This window comes from Amphiura filiformis, chromosome 17 (genome assembly GCF_039555335.1).
Source record: "Amphiura filiformis chromosome 17, Afil_fr2py, whole genome shotgun sequence".
Lineage (NCBI taxonomy): Eukaryota > Metazoa > Echinodermata > Ophiuroidea > Amphilepidida > Amphiuridae > Amphiura > Amphiura filiformis.
Genome location: NC_092644.1, coordinates 5,117,825 through 5,131,142, shown reverse-complemented (window position 1 = coordinate 5,131,142; position 13,318 = coordinate 5,117,825). Strand labels below are relative to the sequence as shown.

The window sequence follows — 13,318 nt, the reverse complement described above, 5'->3', positions numbered from 1 at the left end:
GTAGAAACAATCACCAATGGATGCTAATTATTAGGTTGAATAATGGTAATTATTATCTGTTCCAAATCCAGTGACATCACATGCATATTTTTCTGGGTAGGATTACACCTATGCTCACTGGTGGGGCATCAAAACTGGCACTACAGCCCTGTTATATTGATTTGTCAAAGTAAAATGCTAAGGCTAAAAAAAAAGCGCCATGCACGTTCGCTTTTTCTTAGCGCATCCATTCCAGCTGAAACAGCAAATTCATTTTAAAAATCTTATTCCTTTTTTTAGGTTTTTACTGTAAAATCACATAATGCCGAAAAATATTTTGAAGAAATTTTACTTGATTTGATACTTGCATTGTTTAGGTATGCATTGTTTAGGAATATTGATATTTGTATTTCAATTGTGTAATTTATGCTGTGTACTGTTGAACACTTGCAAATGACATCTTAATTCAAAATTAAGTTTTTAAAAAATCTTTACAAAAAAATCTTTAAAAAAACCTCTGCATTCCGTATTCTTTTTTGAAACTGCCAAGGGCTTTGAGCCATAGCATTGTTTTTTAGATTATCACAACACATCCAAAAGTCCAGGGAAATTAATGAGGTGTCACTTGAGCAGGGTTGCCAAACCCATGATTTGGTAGCCCAATTAGGCGACTTTTGAAGATTTTTTTCATGACTTTTGACAATTTCCTGTCCCATAGAAACCAATGGTTAAGAATAAAATTGGGCGATTTTTCAACATTGCCTCCATGACTTCCAATAGTTTCATGTCCCATAGAAACCAATGGTAAAGAGAAAAATTGAGCGACTTTTCGATTATTTGACCCGCGATTCAGGCTGAAATCTTTTGGCAACCCTGCACTGGAGCTGGAATAGATAATAATATGACATAAAACTAGGCTTAGAGAGAAAACGTAATCTCGCTTTTCTCGCCGTGAATCTTTTTAGTGCTTTTCTCGCTTTTAAAAGATTCATTTCTACCACGAAAATCTATTTCTGTGACGAAAGGTTGGAATTCGACAACCATTGCAACTAGATAAGCTTAAGTTTGACCTGATTTTCCAGTCTGAATGTACAAAACGGTCCATTTTCTGGCACATTCAAGCAACAACACAAGTAATATTCTTTATTTACTACTCAAACCTTGCAGTATATTGACCTTTTAAGCTGATTTATGAGGACAAAATTTGTGTATTTTTGATAGTCCGGTCAGCAATTTCCATGCTTTGTTTTGGTATCACTCAGGGGTATGGAGTCAATGATATACTGCCCTCACTCAATTTTTTTACCTTTTTTTGATTTTCGCCAATTTTTGGGCATAAATCTCGCTTTTTTCTCGCATTTTGAAGTTGCCATCTCGCATTTTTGGTCAAAAAATTGTGTTTTTTCTCTAAGCCTACATAAAACCTACCGTCTTTTGATGAGAATGTTCGTTTGCACAAAATGCACATTGGGGAACTCTTGTCTTTGGGTTGTCCATCTTCATTTGGTTGAAAACCAAAGAACATCCAAACTGGAGACTTGGCATTTTTCTTCATCAACAGAGAGCTACTGGATTTGGTCTCTGCACCGGACACTACTTTTGAAAATTCTTTGATGTGATTCTCCTTGAGGTGGGTAACGAGACTGGAATCATCACCTACAGGGAAGAATGGACATACATAATCATTAAGTCGTCTGCATCACTGTCATATCTCAAAAGGCTGCCTTGAGTGATTTTTTTAATTATTGTCATCAAATTGTGATGCGATACACTGTAAATTTACTTTTTTATATTTGAGGTATTATCACAATATTACAATCTCATGTCCATTCATAAAAGAACGAAGCATGCTGAAATATAAAATAACAATATGAAATACAACAATTTCAAATTTGCCGCCTTTTTTATGCTCAAAGCACAAAGTACAAAGGCAGCAAATTTGAAATTGAGATAAAGGCAAAAATATAGCTGAAAAAACAATAAAATACACATCAAAAAACTTCATAAGTTAAGAACCAAGTTTGCTAGACCCTTGATGTTTTCATTATATAATAGCTTAATGTTTGTATATAAATGTTATAATTATAGTACCTCAATTGTCAAAAATGTCTCCTTTGGCCTCCATGGGCCAGATTGTGTCACATATGTTGTCTAGTTTGATTAACTTTTTACACTTTCCTATAAAACATATTCAGTGACCTCTTGCAGCGAGCAATTATTCCCCCAGGGATGTAGTTACAGTGGGCGGTGGTGGGCGGCAGAGCCCACCACTCACGTTTTGGAGCCCACCACTCAGCTCCAATTTTAACAAAATTGCACTATTTTATTGGATAAGTCAAGCATTTGGTCCATTTTGGCAAAAAATTGCCAAATATGCAAGATTTTCTTTAAATGCCGCCCACCACTAAAACTATCCTAGCTAAAACCCTGTATTCCCATGTTGTGTTTATTGGTTCTTGTGCAGGATGCGTAATCCTTTACTTAATATATTTTTTAAGAGATATAAAAAAGACGGTTTTTGTAAAAGTAAAAAAAACTTGAGCCGACAAACCTTTTTTAGTTGCCACCTGTTTCTGGCATATGAGACAGCTTGGTTTGTTTGCATCCAGTTCACAATCTTCGTTTTTGGTAGGATACCCAAAATACTTCCAAACCACAGATTTGTCTGAACCCTTCTTTAAGTTTTCATATATTTGAAATGGTTGGACGCCCTTTGAAACTTCTGAGGCATAGTGGTCACCAGAATCTTGTCTGCAATCAAAGGAATTGTCCAGTTTATTACCGTACTGACACGAGTATAGGTCAACCATGAATGATCCTAGCATTTAGGTCTAGGTCCTGGGACACTACAAAACCGAAAAAATAAATAACTTAAAAAAATAAAAAAAAAATTAATTTTTTTTTTTTTTTTTTTTTTTAATTTCTGAAATTTTCCAAAAGTTTGGGGGTGGGACTTTACTCGAAGGTGGGACTATACTCGCGTCAGTACGGTAATTAGTAATGTAGTTATAAATAACTTTTAGATTTGAGATGTGTATTACATTACCCGGTAGTAAGAAGTCAACAATGCTAATACAAGTAAGCTCATTATTTAAAAACAATGTAAATAACATGACACAATAATATACAGCACCAGAGTTCATCATACTCTACCACCCTACCAATATTTGGAGTTCACAAGCTGTTGCATTCAAGTGCTACAGTGTATAAATTGTATTTTATGTAAAATGTGTTTTACCACCTTTGTTTAACCTTAGCAGTTCACCATTTTGTTCTCCATGTCCAAGCAGTCAACATTTATTTATTTTTATTTATAACATTCGGCCGAAGCCAGGCTAATCCCAATAGTGCTCAGAGGCTACTAAATTTAAGGGACGCCATCCGGATATGACGGGACAGGGATATGGGAAGAGGTCCGATTTTAGATGCTCCGGAGCACCCGGAGAAAAACCTGCGAGGACGAGCATGGATCGGCAACCAAACTCACATGTGGTGCCGCGGGGAATTGAACCCGGGCCAGAGTGGTGAGAAGCGAGTGAGAAGACCACTACACTAACCCGCCCTCCCTGTGTTGTGGAATCCAAACATTGTTCAGTGTCTTTGAAAAGAAAGAATGAGTTACCCAATCACACACATGTGGAAGCAGCGAACCAAACACACAAAAATAACATGTGAGCAAACAAACTAAAGTCTGCAGAAAAAAAGAAACTCAGCTGTTATAAACACGCTTATAGCTTCAGAACTAATAATTGTTTATATGGTTATATTTCAACATAAAAAGAAGGATGAATTATTTATGCGCATTTTGATACCAAATTTGTCAAATGTTGTTCAATATTAACAACACAGTAGTGCTTTTGAAGAAAAATATCCTAATTTAAAAGTTGCAGTTTACATCGATCAATGGTTATTATGCCAGCACGGTAGCACGTAAAGCCCGCCATTATCTTCACGCTTATTTCAAATCAATACAAATAGCTGCAACTTTTAAATTCGGGTATATTTCTTTCAAAACACTGCTGTATTATTAATATTGGACAAATTGGGTATCAAAATGCACGTAAATAAATCATCCTTCTTTTTGTGTTGAAATATTGAGAAAACAGATATTAGTTCTGAAGCTAAGCGTGTTTATAACACCTGAGTTTCATTTTGTGCAGACTTTACTTACTTTATATTTGGTAATTTGCTAAATTGGATCTGGTTATTTTTGCCTGGTTTAGCTTCCAGTACTTTGTTAAATTCTGCTGGATGATGGATTCGTAGATGTTGTCTCATATTCCCTGTGGAACCTGAGGAAAATACAAGGGCGCAGGATTTGAAAAACATTATGCGAGATTATAAAATCTGAGTTCTGTGAAAATGTAGATCCGCAGCATTAAGTTGCACCGTTGGGACATTTCTGCAATAGGCCTGGGCATCACCAATGTTTTCCATATCGCAATTTGAGGCAAATACATAAGATGTCATCTGCATTGAGCACGCAAAATCGGACCTACGGAAACGGTAAATTTTGAAACTATCACAAAGAAAATACTTATAGTACATGAAAGCATGTTTTACACAAATTGCTACACATCATAGGTACATCATTGAGAGCTTAAAACATATTGCAACATGATATTGAAAATATCATAAATCATAAGGCTCAATGTTGCACTTGTACCTTATTCTGCAGTTACTATGAATTAATACATTGTATAACGCTTAATTTGTGAATCTGGGGTCCTCCCAAAACATGTTAAATTAAATCACAAAATTAAGTTGTTTACAGAAGTCAAAAGCTGATCAATGCGATCGCTGAGGCTGTTAGTATGGTACTGCCATTAGGCTAGAATTCTGTGCCTATTAATGCTCTGCATGCTGACCATAGGCTTCAACATAAAAAGTCCCAAGTTTGAGATATTTTCTCAAAATATCAAGAGCTATCTTAAGAACCACTGAACCAATACTAGGCTTGTTTGTACTAATTTTAATACATTTTCACAACAATTCTAAATATGATCATGAAAATGTACACTTCTGAAATTTTTGAATTTTTAAAAACTATTTGAAACTTGTTGTCTGCAGTTGACACCCGTCGTCTGCAGTCGACACCCGTGCGGAGAGAGTTAAACAATTATACCTCCTCTGGCAGTGATATCCCTCTTGCATAGGACACATGTCGGCCATTCCCGGTCCCGTAGTTTGCCCTGCTCATTGACACGGTAGCCAAAATACTGCCATACTGCTGACTTTGCTCCCTTCTTCATGACAACCACTACTGATTCTTTGGATGCACCCTCTTCATCACCACTTCAAAAGATATCGATGACACGCATCAAAAGATATACATTTTATGTGATTAGTTTACAAATTTTACGAGTGAGAAGTTTTATTTACAGCACTGAAAATTGATGAGAGTTTCATACACCTAGTTTAAAATGATAGTTATTTTAGGTCCATACCTTAGTGCGCAGTAGGGTGATTAAAAAAAAATGAAATTGGTATTTTTCAACGGGACACCCCCTCATTTTGTTCATTTTGGTAATAAAATTATACCTGCAAAATATGAAAAAAATTCAAAAAAGTTTAGGGGGTGCTACCGGTCAATGAACTTTGTACATAAAGTCAATGGGATTTTTTGTCAAAAATTTCAAGCGCTTATTTCAGGGCCTAAAAAGTCTACCAGGCTTGCAAAACTGAAGTAAATGTTCAATGATATACCTAACTTTGTGAAAACATGGGTTTTTACCAAATTAAAGTTCATAGTTGACTGTAATAATAAAAAATGTTTCAAAAGTGACTGAGGGAGTGTAGCTCAAGAAAAGAATACCCTGGGATATCCCCCGGAATCCCACCAGGCACCCCAAATTTATACCTTATTGAACTGAACTGTTGATAAAAAAAAAAGATTAAAATTCTTCACATATTAGTTTACCCCAATGGTGATACCAGCTTTTGAAATCTTATGTAATAGTAACTATCAAAATCCATACATCTGTATCAGGGGTGGTCATTATGGCCATACCTGATGAAGATTTGTATTGTTTGAATTGAATGACCACAGGAAGGATTAGATTCACCATGGTTGAAAAGAAATGTATATAAATTGGGGTCACAACATTGGATAGTGGCCAGTTCAAAACTACACCTTGTGCAAGGTACTTGTGACAAGAGCTAGAGTGGCTAAGACACATTTACTACTGGATTACACATTAAACATTACACTACACTTACATAAAATTACAAACCTACACACATTCAACACTTGAATAACATAATTTACAGTTACAAACCTACATACATTTCAATCATTTTGACACATCATAAATACATTAAAAAAAAAAAAGAACTAGAGCCCCATAAACACAACTTTATATTAGCCAAGTACCATAATATTTTGGCTGTTCCAGCAACTGCCTTGCCCCAAATGTAACAGTTTTCACAAAATGCAATTTTCTGGAAAGCGGGTTAACATTTTACAATTTTCTTTAGCATTTATTTTAAGGACATTACTCACACTATGATCAAATATTTTTGGCACAATCAGGGAAAATTAACATGGCTTTTTTGTGTTGTAAAGAAAATGGCTCATAAATCCCATTGACTTTGTGTACAAAAGTTCATTGACCGGTAGCACCCCTAAACTTTTTTTTGAATTTTTTCATATTTTGCAGGTATGATTTTATTACCAAAATGAACAAAATGAGGGGGTGTCCCGTTGAAAAATACCAATTTCATTTTTTGTGAATCACCCTAGTGCGCAGCCTTCCCCAGCAAAGCTGCAGCTTACTGAAGCCACAGTGCTTAACCCTAACGCCTGAAGGACTTTTTGGCGACTGGAAGGGAAAGAAGGGAGGAATAAAGAGAGAAAACAAACAAAGAAGTTGTTTGCTCTGGGTGGGATTTGAACCCGAGACCCCTTGCATGCCAAGCACTAGGTCACCGACACTTAGCCACATGTCTTACACTGGCCGGGCCAGCGAAAGCGAAAGCGTGCCCATTTCTCACTTAGGGTGATTGCGTCATCACATCCCGTGGGATGTACGCATGAGCAGGGAAGTTGTTTGTAGTATTTTGTAGTACTCAGGCCGGTTAGGGTTAAGCTCCCATCAAATTAGGGATTCAGTTCCCCAACCAAGCTGGGGAAAGCTGTGCAATGATATTTCCCTAGTTATGATACAAATTAGCAACATGCTTTCATTGATTATTCTGTTATTTGCAACAATGAAGGCAATGAAAAAATTGCTATTAAAACACCAATAAATAATCTCTTCTGTGAAAACAGCTATCTCTAGCCATATAGGCTTCAACATTAAAAAGTGCAAGTTTTGAGATATTTTCTCAAAATATCAAGAGCTACCTTAAGAACCACAGTATTTACTTGGCTTGTTTGTACTCATTTTGACGCATTTTTCATGCTGATTCCAAATATGGAATATTCATGCCTTTCTTTTGCCTTGCTCACATGTTTGTTTTAGCACTGTCTGCATGTGATGGATGTTACCTACGGTACCTACCTCGCGTCATCAGAGTTGGCTCTCTGCTTCTGTGCTTTCTTGATGGGTTTCACACACTCATCATACAGTGGAGCATGATGAGCTTTGAGATGCATGAACATATTGGAAGTACTCCCTACAATATAAACAATAAGTAAAAAATATCGATGCCAATCTCAGTTGTATTCAGACTAACATCCAACCTCCCCCCCCCAGTAGCATAGCTGGGGCCACTGAGATTTTAAAGACTTTTTTGTACTTTTTAGCCCATTTTTTACCATTTTCATCAAAGTTTGCCCTCCCTTCATTGAAAGATGCCTGCCCCCCCCCCCCTTTGCCCACCCTCAAAAAAGGTGTGGGCTACACCATTGCACCCCCGCAGCATTTAGGAATGGTTTATAGAATGATCATTGTGGCTCTGGCAACGTACTGTAAAGATCATTGCTCTAATTTAGGTTGGGTCACAATAAATCCAATGATTTATTTTCAGAAATGACTGACAGACACATGATTGTGATGCAATCAAGCAAAATCAGTCGGAACTCGGGAATATTAAATTTTCAGTTTCTATAGGATAGTAAAAAGCATTTACAAAGCTCAATTTTGCAGAAAACCCCATTGAAATTGAACAACCAGTTCAAAAGATATGAGGAATTAAACAGTTTCCAAAACAACAGGAAACATTTCCTTTGTTTAGCTATATCTCAAAATCAATATTTCCGAGTTCCGACCGAGTTTGCTTGATCGCATCATATACTAAATCAAAAGCAGACCTGAAACTGACTACTATGTATTTGTGAAAAAAGAGAAAAATGCTTTAAAAAAGAGGAAAATAGCACAAATCATGCTAAAAAGTTCAAATTGGGCTGAAAATAACAAATAATGCGTAGATTTCAGGAACATAAAAGAAGAAATCAGCTAAAAAGAGGAAAAGTTTCAGGGAGACCTGCAAAAGTACAAATCCAACTTACCATCTTTGCAGCCAACTTCTCTAAAACACACACGACAAACTGACTTCCCCTTGTCTTCTGGTAGGCCAAATTCATCAGCTTGCAATCCATAATATTTCCAGACAGGTGACCGCACATTCTTCTTGGTAAGGAGAGCTTTACTAGCCATAGTCACTCCCTGTGATCAAGCAAAATACAACCCCAGTCATTACTTAATTTAACCCCCTGAGCACTACCTGCCAATCTAACATTGCCTCTGATTGGTCAATAACATGATATCTTCATTTTAATCACCAATCAGAATGAAGTTTCGCAAATAATTCACCCCAATTTTTTTGCATGGTGAAATTATTCTGACAATGATGCGGATTGGCCCAACTGATAATGAAAACTTCTTTTTGACCAATAGGCAGGTAGTTCTTGTGGGGTTAATTTTTACATCAATAAAATCAGTCAATTTGTCAGGCAAATCCAAAATTCAGTTTTCAAGTTCATTTTACATGTAGAAATATATACTCTCCCGACGAAATGTCTTTCCGCAGTAACAATTATTGAATTTTTAGTAAATAGTACTACATTTGTAACTTGAAACCTACATGTATTTATTTACTTAATCAGTTTTAATCAACTTTTCAACATCAAAACATTGCTGGAAAATAATGAAAGTTTACATGAAAAACCTGTACAAAATCCCCATAGCAAAGTGGCGGCGCTGTGCTTAATTATAGCTAATTATGAAGTCAGTCCTTGATGACCACCATAACAACAGATGACCCCCTGGGTATTTGAACTCTTTTAAAAAAACATGTGATGCATAACAAATGATCAAGGTTATGAATTGTGATACTAGAGGAATAAAGGTATCCCCCGATTACAACGGATTAGTAATTGTTATGCGATTATGTTATTTGCCACGATCCAACCGATAACTTCATTCAGTTAATATCATGCAGCCTCACTACAGGGATTTCCTATATAGCAGCGCATTATACTATAGTTTAATTTCAACTTCCAAAATTGTTCAGTTTTAACATCAGATCAGGCTCAAAATGCCATAAATTACCGATCACCAGAAGGGAATGATAGAAGCATCATAGTGAAGGAAAATCTAACCGTGAAATTGTAAGATTATTGAATATTGACATGGGATCTGTTCGATATAATTTGAGAAAAAAGGAGATTCATGGCTCAATGGACAATCGCCCGAAATCTCAACGGCCGAAATTAATAACAGCCGAACCCAAATAGCGTTTGTATCAAACATTGTTGATGATGACCAGCAGTGCAGTCGGGATAACTGCAAGTCGATCATGATAACTTGCCCTTAGACATGAGCTCATCCCATCTAAAACTGGGTTTTCTTATTTCTAAAGATTGGTAGCGCATTCATGAGATGCAAATTTCTAAGTGTTTTAACACTTAGAAATTTGCATCTCATGAATTTTCTGTTGTGACAAACAAGCATCTATTCAATTCTCTCTCACTTTAATGGACATGGTGAATACAAATGATGGCCATCAAGGCAGGGTTGCCAAAACATTTCTCTTTACTGGGATTGGTTTCTATGGGACAGGAAACTATCGGAAGTCGCAGGAGCCAATATTTTTTTATTACACTTACGATGAAAATTTGAACTCACTCTGCACACTTTCTTCTTCGCTCATAACAAATATTTTTGACCCAAGATGGGGCTGGGGGTCGTAAAAAATTTAGCCTCGATGAGCCCGCCCCCAACTCAACACAAAAGTTGGCAACCATGAGCGTTACCAAAAAGCGTGGAAAAGGGGTAATTTTTTACCAGTAGCAAGGACATGAAATTGGCAAAATAGGGGTATTTAAGTTGGACTGTCCGCGAGATTTGACTGTGAAATCAGCAAAATAGGGGTATTTAATTTGCACTGTCCATGAAATTTGGATAAAAGGGGTACTTGAGAAAATCTAGTAATTTTTTGGCAATATTTAGTGTCATTGAAAAAGGGGTGTTTGAAATACTAGTCATTTAAAATGGGTGTTGGAAATTCTAGTCATTGAAAACAAACAAAAAATGGGTTGTTTTTGGTCCAATTTGTCCTTGATTTTGTATGAAAAAGGGGGTAAATTTGATGAAAAATCATTGCAAAAGGGGGTGTTTGAAAGATTTGGTAACTCTCATGGTTGCCAACTTTTGTGTTGAGTTGGGGATGAGGGGTCATAAAAAAATTGTCTTCGGTCACCAACATATTTGTGACCCCCTCCTTCCAAAGAAAATGACATCACCCTTATCATGCTTATGCTGGTTTCATACTTTCATGCCGCTTGCACTTGTCTGCAAGCGGGGCGGCACTGCTCTTGTACAGCTAGTGTTGCTGGGAATGCTGTAGTGCCGTACTATTACGCTATGTTTTGTATTCGGCGAGGATGACGATATTTACATCCTGAACTTGCAAACGGCCACAATGCGTTTTACTTCATATTTTTCACCCCTAAATAATCTTGTATAATCCCCTGCAATACCCTATACGTGATAATAACTTACTTATCTCTCAAGCGTAATACTTCAAGCTTCTGGATGGGCACTGAAATGTGCAAAAAAAAATACAATTTCTTGAGCTCTCACCTTCGAAATTTCCTGCTCATTGCGAATCTTGTTTGCATGGACAACGGAAATAAATATGGCCGACCCCGCATTTAGTGTTCATCCCATTAATAGTCTTCAACTGCTACGCACGGTCATCGAAAGAGAAATGGCCATTTCGTTCCACTATGTTTAGTAGCTTCAAAATCGGGGCCGGAAGACTTAAGACTAAATTTATACTACATCGCTAAGCGATAGCGATTTTTTTTGAGCCAATGAGGTAGACCACTTTTTGTCGCGTTGGAAAAAGCGCGTATCTCATTGGTCAAGTACTGATCAGAGATGGAGTATAAATTCAGCTTAGCCGCGCATGCTCCATATGCCAGTTTAAAAGTAAATACTCGAGCATGCGACGGGAGAAACTGCGCTGAAAACGTAACTACGAATTGTTTTTTTTTTAAATTAAGGAATGCATTGACGTTGATTGTACACCCAAACCTCGTATTTACATGTCATTGTGAAGCAACAATTTGGAGTGGTTCATTAGTCCGAATAATCAGACCCAGAACAAAATATTAATTTCTGACATGATCGTGTACTGGGTCTGAACTGTTTCCATATGAAATCTTGATGGCAAATTGGACAATAGAAGCACATGGTTCTACGTGACAGCTTTTTAATCCCTATTCAGGTTACGCGAATCACGCTATTGTGGACCATCCTTCTGATACTTGAGTGTTTGGACAAGCGGAGCGGTTTTTGTCTACCTCTCTGTTTGTAAACAAACCAGGAGGTTGAAATAAATCCTCCTCGCCGAATACGAAAGTCAGCGTAATAGTACGGCACTAGTGGTTCATATAAATGCAGGTGAGACAAATTCAACAAAAAGTGACATAAATATGGTAAAATACCACCATGGACTTTAGCATTGTAACTAATTCAGTCGCTATACAGATGTTGTATTGCGACTGAATATTCGGTCTAGGAATGCTGGTATGCCTAGTGGGGATTATGCACTTTCAGTTTCCCACTCGTTTGATCGGGAATTGGATTGCGTACTTTTTTCGATGTCTAGTGAGCAAATTTCTTCAATAATATTTTGAGAAAATGATGTCAAATTTTCTATTCTATATTGTTTGGTAATAATGTCTTTTGCCAATAGTATTAGCTTTAGTATGTTTAAAGTTGTAATTTTGTGTTTTTGATCGCAAAGATCTGATATTTTCTTTCCCGATTCGAATCAAGGGTGCCGATTTCAGCAGAACTTTGACGATAATTTTGCCTTTTGGGACACTAAAATGCATTCGATCCTTAATTTTGTTTCAACCAAGTCTTAAATTAGCAAGCACAATAGTCAATAAGGTTGGTACCACTTTTATATACATTGATGAAATTTTAAAGATTTTTTTTTTCAAGTTTATAACCGGCGCAAATCGTTAAGTGTGTATTTCCCATTGACATCCAAAATGGCGTAAGCCAGTCCTTAATATACATAGGTACGGCGTATAGACGAATCCAAGTAGCGAAGTCATGGTCATGATTTGGTCGGACATCTTTGGGTAGCCGATAGCACCAACCAGGTGTTTTGAGCGTCCAATTGTGCAAATAAAAGCCGCCTAACACCTAGAGAAGATGTAAGGACGAGGAGGGTTAATAGAATAATAGCTAATACATGTAATGTATATATGGAGATAATTCCGCAGGTAATCCCGTCGCATCTACATAGTCCTTTTGTTCGCAAGTACATCAATGCATAGATACCGCGTATAGTTAATCCGATTATTATGTCATTTCAACAGCGAATATACCATCTTTTGTCTACCTGTGTTTTCGCGGAAGATGTAAAACGGGTGATGGAATGCATTTTAAAATTTCCGCCAAGGCCGAATCATTTCACATTTTGAGTGCATTGTAGCCGACGGCTACCCAACTAAAGGCTGCTAGTCAGGTGTAGGAATGCGTGAATTTAGATTCGTCTATAGGATTGGCAAGTGAGTCTGGGTATGCCTTTTTTAACATGTTTAAGCTTACCTAAAAACAAGCATTAAATTTACAATATCAAATGGCTGGTGGCTAATGACATTTGCAGAAAAAACCTCATTCACCAGACTTACCACTTTTATGTTAAATTGCTGCTGTTTCGATGATTTTATGCGTAAAAATGTTACTGCAAAATGTGCACAATCAACCGTTTCCCATTCAATTTTTTTCCATGACGTATCATATCAGCAGCCCGTAGGTGCAATTTGCACGGGGGTTAAACGCTCATACAAATTTGGGAACATATTTTAATAAGAAAAATAGCTCTATTGATGATTTAAAACATAATTTTTATATAGAGATTAAACGGCGTT

General features: G+C 36.8%; 1 protein-coding gene across 1 annotated transcript in view; it reads right to left on the bottom strand.

Annotated features, from left to right (window-relative positions):
• LOC140136839 (uncharacterized) overlaps nt 1-13,180 on the bottom strand; it is a 54,030-nt gene extending 40,850 nt beyond the window's left edge. Inside the window, exons 1-7 of the mRNA XM_072158438.1 lie at nt 13,079-13,180; nt 8,432-8,588; nt 7,482-7,596; nt 5,105-5,274; nt 4,151-4,271; nt 2,531-2,730; nt 1,408-1,635 (exon numbers count right to left, since the gene is read on the bottom strand). Coding sequence (XP_072014539.1) covers nt 1,408-1,635; nt 2,531-2,730; nt 4,151-4,271; nt 5,105-5,274; nt 7,482-7,596; nt 8,432-8,579 — 982 coding nt within the window. The 5' untranslated portion in view covers nt 8,580-8,588; nt 13,079-13,180. The remainder of the gene's footprint in view (nt 1-1,407; nt 1,636-2,530; nt 2,731-4,150; nt 4,272-5,104; nt 5,275-7,481; nt 7,597-8,431; nt 8,589-13,078) is intronic.
• Between the last annotated feature and the right edge of the window lie 138 nt (nt 13,181-13,318).